At 36.1% G+C, this 19,049-nt stretch overlaps 2 protein-coding genes across 3 annotated transcripts; one reads left to right on the top strand and one right to left on the bottom strand.

Moving 5' to 3' along the window:
- The first annotated feature begins 8,512 nt into the window (after positions 1-8,512).
- On the top strand, positions 8,513-12,574 carry LOC111781227 (uncharacterized). 2 transcript variants are annotated; one of them, XM_023661706.2, is made up of 6 exons: positions 8,513-8,708; positions 8,910-9,127; positions 9,244-9,364; positions 10,778-10,892; positions 11,036-11,959; positions 12,074-12,574. In XM_023661706.2, the coding sequence occupies exons 2-6, from the start codon at positions 8,980-8,982 to the stop codon at positions 12,308-12,310; spliced, it is 1,545 nt and encodes a 514-aa protein (XP_023517474.2). In that variant the 5' UTR covers positions 8,513-8,708; positions 8,910-8,979; the 3' UTR covers positions 12,311-12,574. The 2 variants fall into 2 exon arrangements, with proteins under 2 accessions (XP_023517474.2, XP_023517475.2); XM_023661707.2 differs by having other exon boundaries at positions 8,891-9,127.
- Positions 12,575-13,692: 1,118 nt separating this feature from the next.
- On the bottom strand, positions 13,693-15,597 carry LOC111781069 (clathrin light chain 2). Its single transcript, XM_023661477.2, has 3 exons — positions 15,120-15,597; positions 14,757-14,910; positions 13,693-14,263 (listed from the first exon to the last, which is right to left on the bottom strand). Exons 1-3 carry the CDS (start codon positions 15,467-15,469, stop codon positions 13,901-13,903), a joined length of 867 nt encoding a protein of 288 aa, XP_023517245.2. The 5' UTR covers positions 15,470-15,597; the 3' UTR covers positions 13,693-13,900.
- Between the last annotated feature and the right edge of the window lie 3,452 nt (positions 15,598-19,049).

Genomic DNA, 19,049 nt, shown 5'->3' with positions numbered 1-19,049 from the left:
AGAGCAATTAGTCTTATTCTATGCTGGGGCTCTTTCGCGATTGGTAGTGCCACCACGGGGTGGTCTGTCAGTCCTGGGATAGTTTCGGTTTATCTGTTTCCCCTGAACTGCAATATAGGATTTTTGGGCTGACCCTGACTGTAATTTATCAGTACGAGGCACATTAATGAGGGTCGCCATTTTGAGCGCTGTTGTATAATCTGTGGATGCCTGAGATGCCACATAACCTCTAATGTTCTCCCTTCGACCGACGATAAAACGTTCAACCTTAAGCTCTTCAGTACTGACATATATAGGAGAGAATCTTGGCAATATATTGAATTCCAGATCATAATCCTCCACAGATAGGTCACCCTGCTTGTTCATGGAACGCTGCCTGCAGCTTCATTCTAGCAGTGACTGGATAGTATTTGCGGAGGTAGGCCTCTTTGAACTGACACCAAGAAATAGACTCTACAAGCGGTGCAATCATTTTTTTAGCACCCTTCCACCAGAAATGAGCCTCTCCCTTCAACATACAAGCATTGCAAAGTGCCCTCTTTGAACTGACACCAAGAAATAGACTCTACAAGCGGTGCAATCATTTTTTTAGCACCTTTCCACCAGAAATGAGCCTCTCCCTTCAACATATAAGTTTTGCAATGAATAGCCTCAAGCCAGTTTTCTGCTGCAACGAGATCTATTTTGCCACCATCAAAGGAAGACGGGTTTTGCCTCTGGAAGTCTTTCAGTTAATGAGACTCCACAGTCATAGTCCCAGAGTCTCTAGTCCCTTGCAATGTTGTCTGTTGCATTGCTGCCTGTTTCATTGTTGCCTGTTGTATTGCATGTTGCATTGTATCCTAGTTAGTGACTAGTGTCTGCATCATATGAGTCATCTAAGCCTGATTTTCCCTAGAGGTTAACATGAATGCCTGTAGTACATCTGTAGTGAGGTTAGTTGTTTGCTAACTAGGTGGAACCTCTACATTATTGGTGGGCACCGATGAGACCGCCTAAGGAGAAGGAGCAGTAGAGTCTTGTTGGGTTTTATGTCCTAAAACTCATAGTTTGTAAACAAAAACATATTCTATTTTCGATAAAGTTATTATTGTTATTTATTCAGTAAAGATTGTTATTGAATAAAGTGAACTTTACGATCATTAATCTAAATCCAATAAACTAAGAACACTCTGGCTATAGTATGATTACTTGGACTATATGTAGAGACATAAGAGTGAATCAAATTCAAGTATATAGTCAAAATGATCTATAGTATAAGGATAAGGCTGAGTACCTTATTCTGGGGACACTATGAATGCGGCCCACTTTTGTATATGATATAAACAATGTGATCACTAAATTGTACATGTGGAGACATGTGAGTGGGGGCATCCTATGCAATGAGTATTACATAAGATCGGACCATGAAGAAAACCACTCTCACTTTATAATGTCGTTTACTGTTGAGACTGATTTTCTTTTCATTCGATAACCTAGGTAACTCGGTTTTAATCCTGAGCTAACCATGAACTCCTGTTTATTCGGAATTATCCTTAGATTTGCATGGGTGAGAGTGGCTCTAGTTCGCCGACTCAATAGGCCTCCCATTTCAGGGGTAAGACTGGGTGAATGGCTGGGGACGTGGGGTGCAAGATGGAATTCACTCCTACCCACTTTTAGGGATAGAAAAAAGGTAGTTCCCTTAAGCACTGACTCCAGGTCTTGAACAAGGGGTCCCACCCTCTTATTGGCCTGAGAGGGATTCAGTTTACTAGTTGGACCACAAACCAATTGTTCATTAGAGAATCAGTGAGACATAAGGAACAAGAAGTAACTTTAGGGGTAAAACGGTAAATTGACCCAGCTCTAGTTACGAACAACCTGTGAAGGATCGACTTACTAATCATGGTTATATCAAATGGACAGAAATATATCTATAGTGATGGGAGGGCAACTTCTAGGCTATAGTGGAGTGTCTTAGTAGTTAACGAAGGTTGGTTAACAAGGTTAATGAGTTTAGCCGGTTAATCTTGGATCGTTGGAGCCCATGATCTATAGGTCCATTAGGTCCCTCTGCTAGCTCATATCGGACTAAACCATAGAACAGTGTGACGAGTGAGTTCGAAGTGTTCGAATTCAAATTAGGGAATATGTGCTACATATATACGATATATTTAACCACATTTTTGTTTTATTTACGAACTAAACAAAAGGAGAGAATCTGAGATATTTAAATAAGATTTAAATATCTTAATCAATTATGTGTCGGAATTGATTGGGATTGACATTTGAATTAATATTAAATATTAATTAAATAGTTTAATTAATCATTTAATGTTACTTTAATTTGAAATTCATTAATCAAATTAATTGTTGAATTAAAATGAAGAAAGTCAAAATGTTGACTTCATTTAATGGAAAAATACATGTTAGTGGAATTTTGAGGTGTCAAAATTTGGTTTAACCAAACTTCATGTTTGCCAAATAAACCCCACAAGTTTGAGTGAAATTTTGAGTGTCAAAATTTGGTTAACTCAAACATGCATGCTTGCCACATAATCCCAAACATTTGAGTGGAATTTTAAGTGTCAAAATTTGGTGATCTCAAATTTGCATAAACATGACTCCTTAAATAGAGTGATCATGGTACATGGAAGGTCTTCTTCTTCTTGGTGGAAAACCTGGAGAAAAACCTCTCACAAACACTCTCTTCATATATACAAAATCCCTCCCAAGTTTAGCCACTCACCGGATTCCACAATCCCGTTCTAAGACAAGAGGATAGTGGAGAAGACACTAGTGGTGGTTCGAAACCGGTTCGTGAGAAAAAAGGAGTTTGAACTACAAAAGGTAAGTATCTAAACTAATTAAGTTTTAATACTTATGAACATGCTAGTTATATACTATAATTAATGTTCTAAAAGTGCCTAAGATCCAATTTGCTTCCGCATGTGTTATGCAATGGTTCGAGTGGACCACGGGTCGCCACGGTTCGTTTCATCGCGCGGGTATCGGGTCAGCAGAGGAACGCGGGTCGGGTTTCCTGGTCGCGGACGCGTGTCGCTGGAAGGTCGAAGCCGCGTCTCCCCAGGCGGTGTTCGACGCATGTCCGGTGGTTGTTGGTGCACGCAGGCTCTTGCCGGTTGACACGTGGCGCGTCGTCGCCTTCTCTCTCCTCCTAGTAGAAAAACGAGGTTTTCGATTAGTTTTCGACGTTCTTCTCATTTTTCTATCTCTCGATCCTTAATCCAAACCATAATGACTTCTTCAACAAAGTTTTAGATCATACTACAACCTACGTGCCAATATTTTTTTTCTTGATTTTTACATAATCATACGACGAGTTATGAGCGTCAGAAAGAGGTCCGATAACATTCTTACCGTTCTTGGAAAGATTCTCAGATCTCAACATTTCGTTCGATTTCCTCACAAAATTAGTGACAGATCTTCTCTAGATGAAGATAATAAACTTTAACACTCTATTCCCAAATGAAAATCTCAGATATGAAGAGTAACGTTCGAGATCTTACCTTGCAGATTTCTCTTGGATCTTGGCGAAAGAATGAACCTCAACAACACGAGTCTTTCTTCTCTCCAAGAAGAAACTCCAGAGTTTAAGTCTCGGTAGAGGATGAATTTCTTGGTGATTCTCCGACCAGGACTCCGGCGATTTACTTTTCCATCTCAAGTTTTCTCTCAACTCTCTTTCTCACAGAAACCTCAAGACCCCTATAATGGGCTGAGGGGTAAAATGTCCGTTTTGTTCCTTTGACTTTGACCGACTTTTTTTTTTTTTTTAGCGTTACATAACCTCTGCCACACAAACACAATTTAACCCTAAGAAAATTGGTAGTGAACTCTATTTGAGCAATTGGGAGCACTAACACAACCAAAGTTGTGTTGAGTTGTGAACCCTATTTCGAGTCATTCAGGTCATCAACTAAATTAATTGGTGTTGTGAACTCTATTTTAAGGTTGTGAACCGTGTTTCAAGTCTTTTGAGTCATACATCTAATCTATAGTTAAAGGTTGGGAACTTTAAATCTCAATTTTTCATCATACATATATCCGACAATATTTTTCTACTATAATAATTATATGCATGACGTGATCTTTTTATGCGAAAACTTTCATTTTAAATAGTTCGTAAATGATCTCATGGACTTGCATGTTAAAAATAAAACCCTTAAATCAAATTCAAAAACATATAAGAATGAGAATACATAATATATCAAAAACTAGAAAACAAAACATTGCCCTAATCTAACATAAGTTATAAAATAAGATGAATTGCAACCATCATAACACCAATGGAAATTTCCGTGACCCACGTGGAAACACGCTCCATAACCCTCACCTCGACCCGAAAAGCAACGTCGTCGTGTCCTTCCCCCTGAGTGACACGTGTTGGCCTGCAGCAAACAAAAGCTCTCAGCTTCGTGGCTTAGCTCGACTTGGCTTTGAGCAGTCCCTCGACTCAAAAATGGCTTAGGCGGCTCGATTTAGCAAATTGGACCCCGATCCTTACGTTTCTACCCTCCTGGAGTTGATTTTGACCCCGATTAAAGTAATTGAGGTCGTTTTAGGGCCGTATTTCACATTTACTAGTTGAATGATTATTAAATTGTGAAATACTAACGAAATGTGACAAACGGTGTGATAGAAAACGAACCCCGACAACATTTGGAGTAGCTCTCGAGAAACGGGAGCTAATGTTAATAAGTAGGGAGAATTCTGGCTAAGGCCAACCAAGTAAGTGGTCTTATATAGAATAGGCTAGTAATTGTATGGGCTATGATGTAAGATTGATTGTGATGACGTACGATGACGTATGCGATATTTATGATTTATGATGTATGAGTTGTATCGTATGATGTCTTACGTGAGTTATATTACGATGTATGAGTTATGATGTATGATAATATATGAGCTATGATGCATGATGATATACGTGAGTCATATTACGATGTATGACGTACTTGACATGCTTGATGCATTTAATGGCACTATGATGAGTATGATGTTTTTGCATGACGTTTACCTTAATATGATGATATTTTCCATACGAAGCATGTTGTGTGATGATAAATGTCATATTGCATCATATCGATAGATCGATGTAGGATACAACCCTAAGAGCATAAATAACGATATTAATATAAATATTTAACGAGCATGTGTTACTAAACGTAACAGATAGACGAGACTAGGGTTGTGTTAGAAGAGATGTTAAGATGAGTATTAGAGGAACCTCATGTATGTTGTGTGTACATAAGTATCGGGATACTTCCCTTTTATGACGATGAGTGTGGACGCGCATAGTTTGATGATGACGGTGATCATGGTGAGCATGACACCAGGGGTCTACTGACCTCTGGACATCGCTACGAACAGCTAGCTCGACCAGAGGGTCTAGGGGGTGTGCGAACCGTCTGCAGATTCACACTCGCACATGTGGGTTGTGTGTAGGAAAGTACTACACATCCATAGTAGTCTAGGAGGCCACCCCTACTATGAGAAAGAGATAGACATAGGTCCCTAGAGCATATTTGCATGTGATTGCATTTAGAATGACCCATATAGTGAGGTCACTTGCTGAATATTCTTCAAAATACTCAGGCCGTGTGCCACATCATTTTTCAGGTAAAGGCAAGGTGCCATGTATGGATGATAGTGGCATCGCGAGTTGCATGGATGACAGTGGCATCGCGAGTAGAGACCATGACACATGCATAGGGTAGATGCATATTTAAATTTCTAGTCTTAGGTTAGAATAGGTTGTTTTGCATTTCATCGTTTTAAATTATTTTGTATTTTTTTTTTTTTTTTGAAATTTAGTATTTTGTATGAAACACCTAAGAGCATGACGGTGTTTTCGAGAGATGAAGTTGTTTAAATGTTTTTGACATTTATGTTAGAAATAATATTTCTTTTATATATTTGAATATCTAATATACATTTGTGTCCATTGATTTAATCACTACAAGTAAGTCGATTCTTCACAAGTTGTTCATAATTACTATTGGAACAAACGTTTGTTTTACCCTTATACTTATATCTTACACCTTAAATACTACTAAATGAATAATTTGTTTATAATCCAACCATACACCAAGTCCCTCTCGGGCTACTGAGAGGGTGGGTCTCATTGTTCAAGTGTTGAATTAGCACTTAATGGAACTACATCTACTTACATTACATGAAAAGAAGTGAATTCTATCTCGTGAAATTATGTTACCAACTCCCTATTTAGTCAGTCATCAAAATGGTAGGTATATTGAATTGACTATAAACGTTATTCTCACTCATGCAAATCAGGACAAACCCTCATATGTAGGATTTCATAACTCGTAATTAATGATCATTTTGTAAAATATTAATTTCTCAATTAACGAATCTATAAGGAGAGATTAAGTATTTCATAGTCCAATGTTATACAAACTCATTATATAGGATACCATCACTCATGTCTCCACATAAACAATTTGTATTAAATCGTTTGTAATAATTATAAAGTGCACCATTTAAATCAAGTATTAAATTACATTAATAACTTTAGATTTTTCATACGGGTATTAAATTGTAAACAAAATAATCAAAATTATTATTAAAAATTTAAATAATTAATTATCCGACTTTAAAGCACAAATTCTAACCTCTTAAACTTTCAAAATAAAAATAAAAATAAAAATAAAAATAAAAAAAAACTAAGTTTGTTTTAGATAAAGAATATTAAAAAATATTATTAAACTTCAAAAAAGAATTTAAAAAATGTCTTGAGCTTTCAAAAATTTTATTAATGTTTTATTTTTTTATTCTAAACTTCAAAAACACTTTTAATTTTTTTTGAAAACTTAAAAAGTAATTTTATTATTAGTATACAGACCATAGTTGTGATGTCCCACGTTGGTTGAGGAGGAGAACAAAATACCCTTTACAAGGGAATGGAAACCTTCCCTGACATACGCGTTTTAAAGCTTTGAGTGAAAGCCCGAAAGGGAAGGCCTAAAGAGGAGAACAAAATACCCTTTATAAGGAGTGGAAACCTTCCCCTAACAGACACGTTTAAAGACATGAGGAAAAGCCCAAAGAGAACAATATCTGCTAGCGGTGAGGAGAACAAAACACTATAAGGGAGTGGAAACCTTCCCCTAAAGATAGCGGTAAGGAGAACAAAACACTATAAGGGAGTGGAAACCTTCCCCTACCTTCCCCTAAAGATAGCGGTGAGGAGAACAAAACACTATAAGGGAGTGGAAACCTTCCCCTAGCAAACGCATTTTAAAGCCTTGAGGGAAAGCCCAGAGAGAACAATATCTGCTAACTGTGGATCTGATCGTTACAAATAGTATCAGAGAAAGCCCAAAGAGGACAATATCTGTTAGCGGTGGATCTGATCGTTACAAATGAGCGGTGAGGAGAACAAAACACTATAAGGGAGTGGAAACTTTTCCCTAGCAACAGACACGTTTTAAAGCCTTGAGGGAAAGCCCAAATAAAACAATATCTGCTAGCGGTGGATCTGATCGTTACAAATGGTATCAGAGAAAACCCAAAAAGGACAATATCTGCTAGCGGTGGATCTGATCGTTACAAATGAGCGGTGAGGAGAACAAAACACTATAAGGGAGTGGAAACTTTTCCCTAGCAGCAGACGCGTTTTAAAGCCTTGAGGGAAAGTCCAAATAGAACAATATCTGCTAGCGGTGGATTTGATCGTTACATATGGTATCAGAGAAAGCCCAAAGAGGACAATATCTGCTAGCGGTGGATCTGGATCGTTACAAATGGTATCAAAGCCAGACATGGGACAATGCATAAGTGATTCTTTCTTTTTAAAATTTAAAAAAACTGTAAAATCTTGATTCTAATTTGTAATGTAAAACATGGTAATTAGAGTATGATTATCTGAGGAATATTAAAATATTAAAATCATTCCAACTAAAAACTTCCATAATTCAGGAGTGGGGTCCACCGCAGGAAGGAACCCAATTTGAAAACCACACCAACTTCGAGGCCCATTAAATTTAAAACATTGTCAGACCAAATATCCACCGTCGGATCACCAAGTTTGCTTCATCTCGAGGAATCCAACAGCCCACGTTTAAATCTGACCATCTTCTCCTCCCCCTTTGAATTCCTTTTCAATAATTTACTTTTTAAAAATTTCAATATTTCTACTTCAACTCCAAATTTTTTTGTCCCAACAAATTCATTAATCTTCATTAACTAATTTAATTATGATTAAGTTGTAAATTTTTACATAAATAAATAAAAATGGGCAATTTTTTAAAAATTAAAAATTGGAAAAATTTGAGAAGCTTAGGAGATATTATCTTATTATTATTATTATTATTATTATTATTATTATTATTATTATTATTATTATTAATTATTATTAATTATTATTCCTTGTTTCAAACTATGAGATCATTTATGATATTATTAATATTATTATTAGGGTTCCACGTAGGCGCAACCAAAATAATTCGAAATCAGATTATTTATTTGAATAATTATTTTTAAAAAATCTGAACGGCCACATGGGGCGAAGCCGCGGAGTGCTGAGATAGTGAAATACTGCAAATACTTTGACAAACAGAGCGAATCCAAAGCAAACAAGATTCACTTCATCTCTCCATTCCCGTTTTCTCGATCTTCACTGCTCCACGCCGACGCAATCTTCTGATTCAAGCCCCACCGGAGCATCACCGGCGCTATAAATGGTAATCGTTATTATTTGATTCTTATGATTCATGTTAAGTAATTAGTATATGCTTGTGCTTAAGCTTCTTGTATTCGGTTTGTTGATTTTTCGTTGGATCTGTTGGTCTCGTCAATGTTGAGGAGAGGACTGAGGACTGAGTTTTTTGTACCTGCGGTTTTGTTTTGTTCTTCTTAATGGAAGATTTATGATCAATACTCAGATTCGGACCTGAGATTGAGAGAAAGGACCGGCGGAATCGTGCTTTGTTTCTTTTAGTTAGAATTTCTGGAATGTTCACGAACGGGACGGAGGGAGAGCTTGCAATGTTGCTCGATATGCGAACGATTGAGAAGGAGATGGATAGTCAGACTCTGCTACATCGGAGCTATTCGGAGGATCTTGATCCTAATTCAGAAACCGTTTCGTTTTCCAGTGCCGGTCCGTCATTTTTTCTTCCCACACTTTTTAGAAATTTCTAAGTTTATTATCGATCAGCTTTTTTAGAAGATTTTGACTCATTCTTTTTTTGGCCTTTTCTGATTCGTAAATTGCAGAACCTAACAATAATGGTGTTTGTTCACCCGTCTCCAAGAATGTTGTATCACCCGTTCCACCGCGGAAGATCAGAGCGGAGGATTTTATGGATTCAGAAAATGAAAAATCTGAGTACGAATGGTAAGTAAATCACATTTTCTCTGATTTCATACTTGTAGCAACTCATATCTCAGTGATGAATCGGCTTTTCTTTTCAATTTTCTGTACATGAATTTTGAATACGAACCATGAAATATCCAATTTAAGAGTAGCATTGACTGGTACAGTGGGGTCGAATGTTGTTCATCAACGGATGCTTTTTCAAATAATTTCAAGAATTCATGTAGCACTAGGATGTAAACAGTACCTCACTGAGTTTTCTGGTCCTACTCGAACCTAAACAACGCGCCTGGTTCTTGTTTTCTTCATCTACATGGGGTTCCAATACGTCGTCTTTGTCAGCGAGATTCCCTTTTATTTTACCCGTTAAAGCGAAATGATATATTTGAAAAGACAAAGACGACTCGTGAAAGTCATTTTGTTCCTCAACGTTATCATTCATTCCCCTTTCTTCCTTTATCGTAGAATAAAACAGAGCTCTGTTATACTGTGTACTTCCCCCTTCCCTTTAACTTTATTCAAAGGTTTCCACAAAATCGATTTCATCAACCGCTTTGTTTTTTTAAAAAAACCTTGAACGTTTTCAAATCAAGAAAGTGATATTTGAATTTCTTCGCTGTTTTCATTGAATCCCTTGTTTTGGGAGTTTTATTTTTAGATTATTAGTGTTGGATGATGATAATTTAGGGAATGATCATGGGTTTGTAAACAAAGAAATACTATCTCCATTGGTATGAGACATTTTGGGGAAGCCCAAAGCAAAGCCACGAGAGCTTATGCTCAAAGTGGACAATTTCATACCATTGTGGAGAGTCGTGTTCGTCTAACATGGTATCAGAGCCATGCCCTAAACTTAGCGTGCCAATAGATTGGTAAATCCTCAATCCTCAGTCCTCAAATATCGAACAATGGTACGAAGGCAGTAAAAAATGACTAAGACTTCAAAGGAGGCGTGCTTTGTTCGAGGCCTGCCTTAACTTTCTCTGTTATATCTGTTGGATGATGGAAGTCCCACATCGACTAATTTAGGAAATGATCATGGGTTTATAAGTGAGGAATGCTAACTCCATTGGTATGAGGCCTTTTGGGGAAGCCCAAAGCAAAGCCATGAGAGCTTATGCTCAAAGTGGACAATATCATACCATTGTGGAGAGTCGTGTTCGTCTATCAATATCCACATTGATATCATCATTCAAGGACCAAGGATCATCCCCTGCCCTGAAACACTAGAGTAGCAATTTTTGAATGTCTTAGAACATGAATAGAGCCATGTAATGATGTTGTTGTAGATGTGGTAAATATTTGGTTATTATTGTTGATATGGGCATAATTATTATAAATTTGGATGCTGATCCATTATTTGAGTTCATACTTTTAAAAAGTGTTGCTTTGTTATCAAATTCACTATTCATTGTACTCTCTTTTGTTTCTCAGGCTCCTTACACCACCTGGTACCCCACTGTTTTCATCAATGGAGTCGGAATCACAGAAAAATCCTACAAGTAAGAATGATATGCTGAATTCTCGTTCCACTGCTCTGAAACCGAGGGTAAGAGCTCTCAACAAGTTTGATTAACCGTTTGAATAACTGCAAATTGTATACTTTCCAATCAAAACTGTTGAATTTGCAATTATTCAAACTCAATGTTCCCAATCTGTATTTGATTAGCCTTACACCTTTTGGGGTTGCAGCTTGTGAACATCCAGGAAGAGTCTAACTCGGTGAGTAACATAGCGAATTTGCAATCTGGACAACTGAATTCTTCATGTGCTAGCAATAGAAAGGCCTCATCAAAGGCTTCTGCAGCTACTGCTTCCAGATCTGCGACACCAACTTCACGGCCGACTTTAACTAAAAGTACAAAGCCTACAAGATCAGCCACGCCAACTTCACGAGTCAATGTTAAAGCTTCAGTCCCTCCAGTGAGATCTTCGACGACGGTGAAAACCACTGCTCGGTCATCAACACCATCTGAAAGATCCGTGTCGACTACAAAGAAAATATCAAGGTCAGCAACGCCTAATCGTTGTCCATCAAATCCAACATGTTCGTCTATCACTTCACGTCCTAATGAACGATCATCTTCGACCTCGAAGTTTAATGCTAGAAGCTCTAGTAATCCAAGACCTTCGAGAGGCACCTTTCCATCGATTATGACCAGACCTTCAAAACCCTCTGAGGTGCTAAATTTTCCACTTGATGAAGCTGCACGTCCATTATCAGAAAGGCCAGCTTCAGCCACAAGGGGAAGGCCAGTTGCAGCCAGTAGTGCTAAATCATCATCCCTTAGGGCTATGTCAAATGGGAAAACTCGGCAGAAACCAAGCTCTCCTTCGAAGCAACTTGCCTCAAACAGAAGTAGTGCATACAACAGTGGTAAAGTATTTCCATTCAAGCCGAGAATACGTTCCTCTGATGAAAATGAGGTTAGCCCGGTGGTCATGGGAACAAAGATGGTTGAAAGGGTAGTAAACATGAGGAAGCTCGCCCCTCCGAAGCAAGGCAGCTACCGCTCGAGCAGTGGTGATCCTTCCAGCAAGTCGTCGTCTATTGACGCCACTGGCTTCGGAAGGACACTTTCTAACAAATCACTAGATATGGCTTTGAGGCACATGGTATGCCTCTCCTCTCTTCCATTTTTTATGATGGTTAATTACTACCATAGATAAACATGATTTTTGCTCAACATAACATGGCAGCACCTAATGTGGACTTTTCTTCTTTTACAGGATATAACACTTAGCATTTCTGGTAAAGTACGTCCAGTGGTTACAAAAACTCAGGCCTCCTCCATCGACAGTGGCAGTTCGAGGTCTGCAAAAGTCGGAACGATTGGAGTTTCAGACTCTCCCCTTGCTACAAGCAGCAATGGCAGTTCTGCTCCGAGCGCATGGGGTAGTTCCATTCGTCTGGACGGCAGTGAAACTGAAGACACCGACATTGCCACCGAGACATTGTCGTCGTAGGGAATCCCTCTCCTGGCGAGCTATGTAGGCAACATTACCAGGTTCGTTCTCGGCTGCAAGTTTTTTTAGCAGTTTATATAACTCATGGATCCATTGTAAGGGAGGAGGTTGTAGGGAAGCAAATACATATTAGCGATGTAAAATCTATCATTAGTGTTAGAATTTATAGTAATTGTCCGATAATTCTATGATTTATCAGAGTGTTGTGAAGAAAAAGAAATTGTATTTTAAGATTTGGAATTTGAAGAGCTCCTTCATATGAAATTTGTTGCTGTGTTGTGTAGGAATCTCCATGTTATCAATTATGGCTTCAGTTACCCAACCAATTAACTTTCTGTTAATAATTTTGTTTTTATTTGAAAATAGATTCTATGAACATTCTCTATTTTTAGGTTCTCATTTCTCAAGAAACATTCTTAATTTATTATAGAGTTTTGAACAAAAATGCTATATATATATATATATATATATATATATATATTGCTCAACAAAGATAAATTTTGTATTTTTCTTTTTTGTGGCTATTTTTCCATTTTTTAAAACCAAAATCTAGTCCAATTTAAAAAATAAGAAGCAATATTTTTTAATTGGATAACTTGTTGATTTTTTTTTTATTGTTTTTACCCACAAAAAAAAAAAGTTTGTTTTTCTCACCATTTCTTTATTTTCTTTATTTTGGATCTCATCTTTCTTACAAAATATATATATTCTTAATAAAAATACAAAGACAAGACGGATGCAAAGACAAGACGGACAGCTCATTATCGGACAATCACTTATTCACAAATCTCGTATGGGTTAATAGCAAAAAAAACTAGCGGAAAGCTCACATTTTAAATCATAGCGGAAAGTTCACATTTTAAGAAATAACAAAACAAAAAAAAAAATTATAGCGGAAAGTTCACATGTTTCATATTTTAAATATGAAACAAATGAATATTTTATTTAAATTCACCTAACTTTCTTCGCTATAATTAAATATATAGTAAAATCTACCTCTGTTTTTTTATTCTTTTACTCGAAAAACCATCTCGTTTCTTCATCTTACTTAAACTCTAATTATACATTCAAAAATTTGCACAAATTAAACAATAAAAATTGTCTAATAATAATGCAATTTCTGAAACGATAATAATCAAATCGAAAGACTCGAAAATCGAACAATTTGGATTTTAAAAAATCTACTGAAAGCTCAAAAAATTATTAACCTTTTTTTCAAATTTTTGGTTTCGTTCAAACTAGGAAACAAATATGATTTATAATTAAAAATAAATAAATAAATAAACAAATTTTGTAGTACACACCAAAAATTATCTAGGCTCCATTGGTTGTATAGCATATAAACACTATATATATATATATATATATATATTCACTGAACAAGAGAAAAACTAAGCAGTATACAATAATCCACAATATTCGTGCCCGGATTATGATTTTCGAAGCCTTTTGTGTCTCTACCTACAAAGATCGCTACATTTCTGAAGTGCTTTATTGACTATATATGACTGACTGTTACTAGACATCAAGATCCATGAGAGGTAGCTACTTGTTCTTGAACATGCATAACAGGGAGTATGATATCTAATTTCAAGCAGCAGTTGTACCTTCAGAAGTTGCAACAGCAGCAGTCTTTGTTGAAGCTGCAGAAACCGAATTAGCAGTCGACGTTGCGCCTGCAGCGGAAGAGTCCCTTTCAGGGTCTGCTTTAGGCTTCATGTGAACTGGGGTGTTATGTTTGAGCTTCAAATGTATTTGGCGCATTCTCGAGAGATCGGTCGGTTTTCCGGGCTTGGGACCCTGAATAACTACAATACCAGGAGGCTTCTTCTCCTTGTCTTTCTTACCCCTTTGTTCTATGGCTGCAACCTCATTGGGGATTAGTTCTGCAATTGCCTTCCAATAGTTCTTCTCAGCTTCGGCGTGGAACCGATCTCGGTTCGCTACATATTGCTGCCATATGATGTTCAAATCTGAGTTAAGATTTAAGAAACATGGATGAATGGAGATTTTGTAAATGTTTTTCATTCTAATATGCACTAAACACACACAGAAAAGTAATCATAGTTGAGCTGTTACAACAACAAAATCTTGTTCAACAACGAGTGACTTTAGGATTCGAACCGTTGACTCGTGGTCGAGAATATTGTTCCTCAACCCCTGTTGGGCATGTAAATGTATTTCACACAGTAAAATCTCACACAATGATGTGAATATACACCTAATTAGTGATTCTAATATGATGTTGTGATAGCAAGTTTTGTGCTCAAATTCCTACAAACAACATTCCACAAAATCCTTCATAGATTCAGAAGCCAAATGGATTCAACATCCCACAAAATGATACTAGTTTTTGTTTGATTCTATGTTAAAGAAGAACAAGAACAGTTTTCATTATAAGAATGGGGAGAAATTTAACTAAGTTGTAGGATTATAGGAAATTCACCTTCTCCTTATCCCGATTTGAAGCTTTTCTATTATCTAGAGCAATCTTTTGCCTTCTGTAGAAGTCAATTTTGTACTCATCAGCCTCATCAATTATGTCTTGCAAAAGCTCCTTCTCCATCTTCTCCTTTTCTTCCAATCGAATCGCGTTCAATCTGCCATTCACAGCTTAAATTTACCAAAAAAAGAGAAAAACCGAGTAACAATAAGAACAGAATTACTTGCAAAATTGCAGTTCAGTTCGCAGGGGATTTAATCTCAAGAACATGCAACTCGACGATGCCGATGGCTCTCTAATTCACAGATTGACCTAAAAAACTTACGAAAATCCTCAAATCGCGAAGAATTTCAAACTATTTCTCACCTGCGCCATTCTCTTAAAGGAAATCCTTCCTCCGGTTCCATCACGGTCGGAGAGGAGAGGATCGGGCGGTCCGATTCGCCAAAACCTCCATCGAAGCCCTCGCTGTTCTGCTCAGGCGACAAACTCGAGAGTCCTCCATCAGCCGAGAAATTCGTAGGCGGAGTCGGCGGAACGTCGTCTCCCTGGTTATACGACTGGTTCCCGAAGATCAGTGGCGAGTCGCCGCTAGAATCGGCAGCAGAGGACTCGGCTTCGAAGCTAGTAGAGGATTCAAATCGATGAGAAGAGAGGCCAGATTCGAATCCGATAGCCTCGTCGTCGAACGGAGGAGTTCCGGCAATGGTTGACATGGCGTTGGCGTTTTCTGTTTCTCCCTCCGGCGGCCGGCAACAGTCAACCGCGCGAATCTTTCTCTCTGCAACTTGTCGACCGTTTCCAGTCGTTATTACAAGAAGCGAAGAAAAAAAAAATGACTTAACGGCGTTAATCTCCCGCTACAGCGACCAGCCAGTCCTTTAAAAAATATATATTTATTATTATTATTATTTATTCTTAAATTTCAAATTTGATGTCTATTAACTTTAATAAATTTATAATTTAGTTTTTAGGACTAAATAAAACTATAATATAAAAAAATATATATATTTATATAAATAATTTGATCAAATCATAACAAATTTTCACTTTTAAAAGCATTAAAATTCAATTTTTTTAATTAAAAATTTGTAAAAACCAAATTTATAAAATTTAATTATTTTATTTATTTTTATTTTTACGAACACTTAATTATGAATACTAAAAGGACTTGCTTTATATAATTTGGCCAATATCCTAATTTATCATTTTCTTTATTTTTTCTTGATAAGGATGGACAATTTTTTTTTTTAATTTTTTTTCTTCCAAAAGAACGCACAAAAATCAAACACAAAGGAATAAAATATATTCTCATATAGAAGACTTTTACCAAAATCAAACATAAAGTTACGGCGTTTCTTTAATATTTTTTAATCATAAAATATGAAAGTTGCAACCCCGAAAAGTTTCAAGAAAGGTAAGGGTTTTAACTTTGTGGGTTGAAACTTGAAATATATATATATATATATATATATATATATATATATATATATATATATTTAAGCTATAGGTGGGTAAGTTTCTTTAGATTGCATGTTTAGAATCATTAAAACTTGATGTGACCAATTTTGCTTGTGGAGTGATTCGAATCTCAATGTTTCAGTCTTAGATTTTGATCAATAAGTTAATTTAAATCTTACTTTCGTTAGAGTGTTCTTACCTTTCATTTAGTCGAGTGCTAAGTTTGTTTGCAATTCTATGCAGTTTAAAGTAAGAACACTAATCGTGCAACTTATCAATCCAGTGCAATTTATAACAACTTAATTCATTACTAACGTGCAAATATTCAATTCTAAAGCTCTAAATGGTTTTTTCTTAATCGAATCAGCTCGTAACACATGAAACAATGGTTGAACCGAGTCTATCCAATTTTGTGGATGAAGAATGAATGCTTGTTTATCATCTTGGCCTTTAATCGTATAATAGGTGTAGTTGGAATATTTGGAACAATATGATCCTTAACCGTTAAGATCATGGTTTTGCCTTTTTCTCGAATTCAATTGTTCAAAACATTAGTAAATTCCAATAAGTTTTTAAAATAAATTTAAATAAATTTACATTACATTATTCAATTATTTATTATTTATATAATAATATATAATAATAATTTTTTATAATATAAAAAAATTCTTATTTAAATAATGAAAATTATAAACAAACTAGATTTTTTTTTTTTTTTTTTTTTTTTTTTGAAGTCAAAAGGATTCAAATTCTTCTGATCTTTTATTATTTATTTGATTTTTTTTTTCAAAAAAAAAATTGTGACTTCGTGGTTTAAATAGATTGTGATGCACTTTTGTTAAGTACATAAAAAGCACCAACAAAAGATCGATAGAGAATAGAATCAGATAAAGGAGAACCATCAACAGCCACGTGTTGAGAAACAACCATGGACTGTGGACTATAGAGACGCGAGATAGAGGTTATAGAATTAGAGCGACGATTCTATTCTAAGATAAGAGCAAGAGGTAGAGAGAGAAGGTTTGATACTGACTCTAAAGAAGGAAGGGTGGATGTGGTGGCAGTCCTTGGCTATAACGTTAGAGCTAATACACAAGTCTTACGTTGATAGTTCTGGTTCTAGAAGGTCCGTCATAAAAAGTGCACAACCTAAGCACACGACGCTCTATATTGTTCTTGATTGCCCTATTTCAAAACATGCATATAAATTTTATACCCAAGTCTCATAATTAGATATTACGTAAAATTAGATGTTCACGACTAAATTATCCAAGTCTCATAATTAGATATTATGTAAAATTTCACGTTGTTTGGAGTTCATTTGAGCCATAAACATAACAGAATGTCTAATAGGGACATTTTCGTCATTTTAACCTTTATCGTTGGTTTAAATCCTAAATAGGCACAACAAAATTCATTTCACTTAGGTTTAGTTTTAGTGGAAGAATTTAGATTTTTAAGCCTCGAATTGAAATTCCAATTTTTACCTAGGCTCACCCTCGAGAACTAAATTAGGTAAATAATAAGGCAACCCTAATCTTTAGCCGAACGATCCAAGCTTTTGTTGAAGCAAGAACCCATAAATTCAAGTAATTAACATATGCTTGTACAAAATTCGGATCAACCAAGAGATAATACTAGAATTAAATTATCTCTTACGATCGAAGATCTAGAACGATTACTTTCTTATTTATCAAAGATAAATAAAATGGGTTATAAAGAATTAATTAATCAATTGGATATATGGGAGTCAAAAACTCAGTAATTTTAAAAGTAATTTTTAATTATTTGATTTATTAGATCTTGAATTTTTATGAACTTATTTGCATTTTCAGCAATTCATGGAAAGCTGAATGAGGAAAAACTTATGAATGGACCAGCTACAAGAAAAGACCTCATGATAGTCAATATGGGACCTCACCACCCATCAATGCACGGTGTTCTTCGACGCATCCTTACTTTGGATGGTGAAGATGTTATTGACTGTGAACCAATATTGGGTTATTTACACAGAGGGATGGAAAAAATTGCAGAAAACCGAACAATTATACAATATCTACCTTATGTAACACGTTGGGATTATTTAGCTACTATGTTTACAGAAGCAATAACTGTAAATGGTCCAGAACTGTTGGGAAATATTCAAGTACCTAAGAGAGCCAGCTATATCAGAGTAATTATGTTGGAATTGAGTCGTATAGCTTCTCATATGTTATGGCTTGGCTCTTTTATGGCGGATATTGGCGCACAGACTCCCTTCTTCTATATTTTCAGAGAAAGAGAATTAGTATATGATTTATTCGAAGCAGCCACCGGTATGAGAATGATGCATAATTATTTTCATATCGGGGGAGTCGCGGCTGATCTACCTCATGGATGGATAGATAAATGTTTGGATTTCTGCGATTATTTTTTGACACCGGTTGCTGAATATCAAAAACTTATTACACAAAATCCAATTTTTTTAGAACGAGTTGAGGGAGTAGGCATTATTTCTGGAGAAGAGGTAATAAATTGGGGGTTATCAGGACCAATGCTGCGAGCTTCCGGAATACCATGGGATCTTCGTAAAGTTGATCATTATGAGTGTTATGACGAATTTGATTGGGAAGTTCAGTGGCAAAAAGAAGGAGATTCATTAGCTCGTTATTTAGTCAAACATGGTGAGATGACCAAATCCATAAAAATTATTCAACAAGCTTTGGAAGGAATTTCAGGGGGACCTTATGAAAATTTAGAAATACAATCTTTTGATCGAGGCAGTCTCCGGAATGGAATGACTTTGACTATAGATTCATTAGTAAAAAACCTTCGCCAACTTTTGAATTGGCAAAA

The sequence above is a fragment of the Cucurbita pepo genome, chromosome 19, assembly GCF_057944985.1.
Source record: "Cucurbita pepo subsp. pepo isolate OVF chromosome 19, ASM5794498v1, whole genome shotgun sequence".
NCBI lineage: Eukaryota > Viridiplantae > Streptophyta > Magnoliopsida > Cucurbitales > Cucurbitaceae > Cucurbita > Cucurbita pepo.
This window is presented reverse-complemented; position numbering and strand designations above follow the sequence as displayed.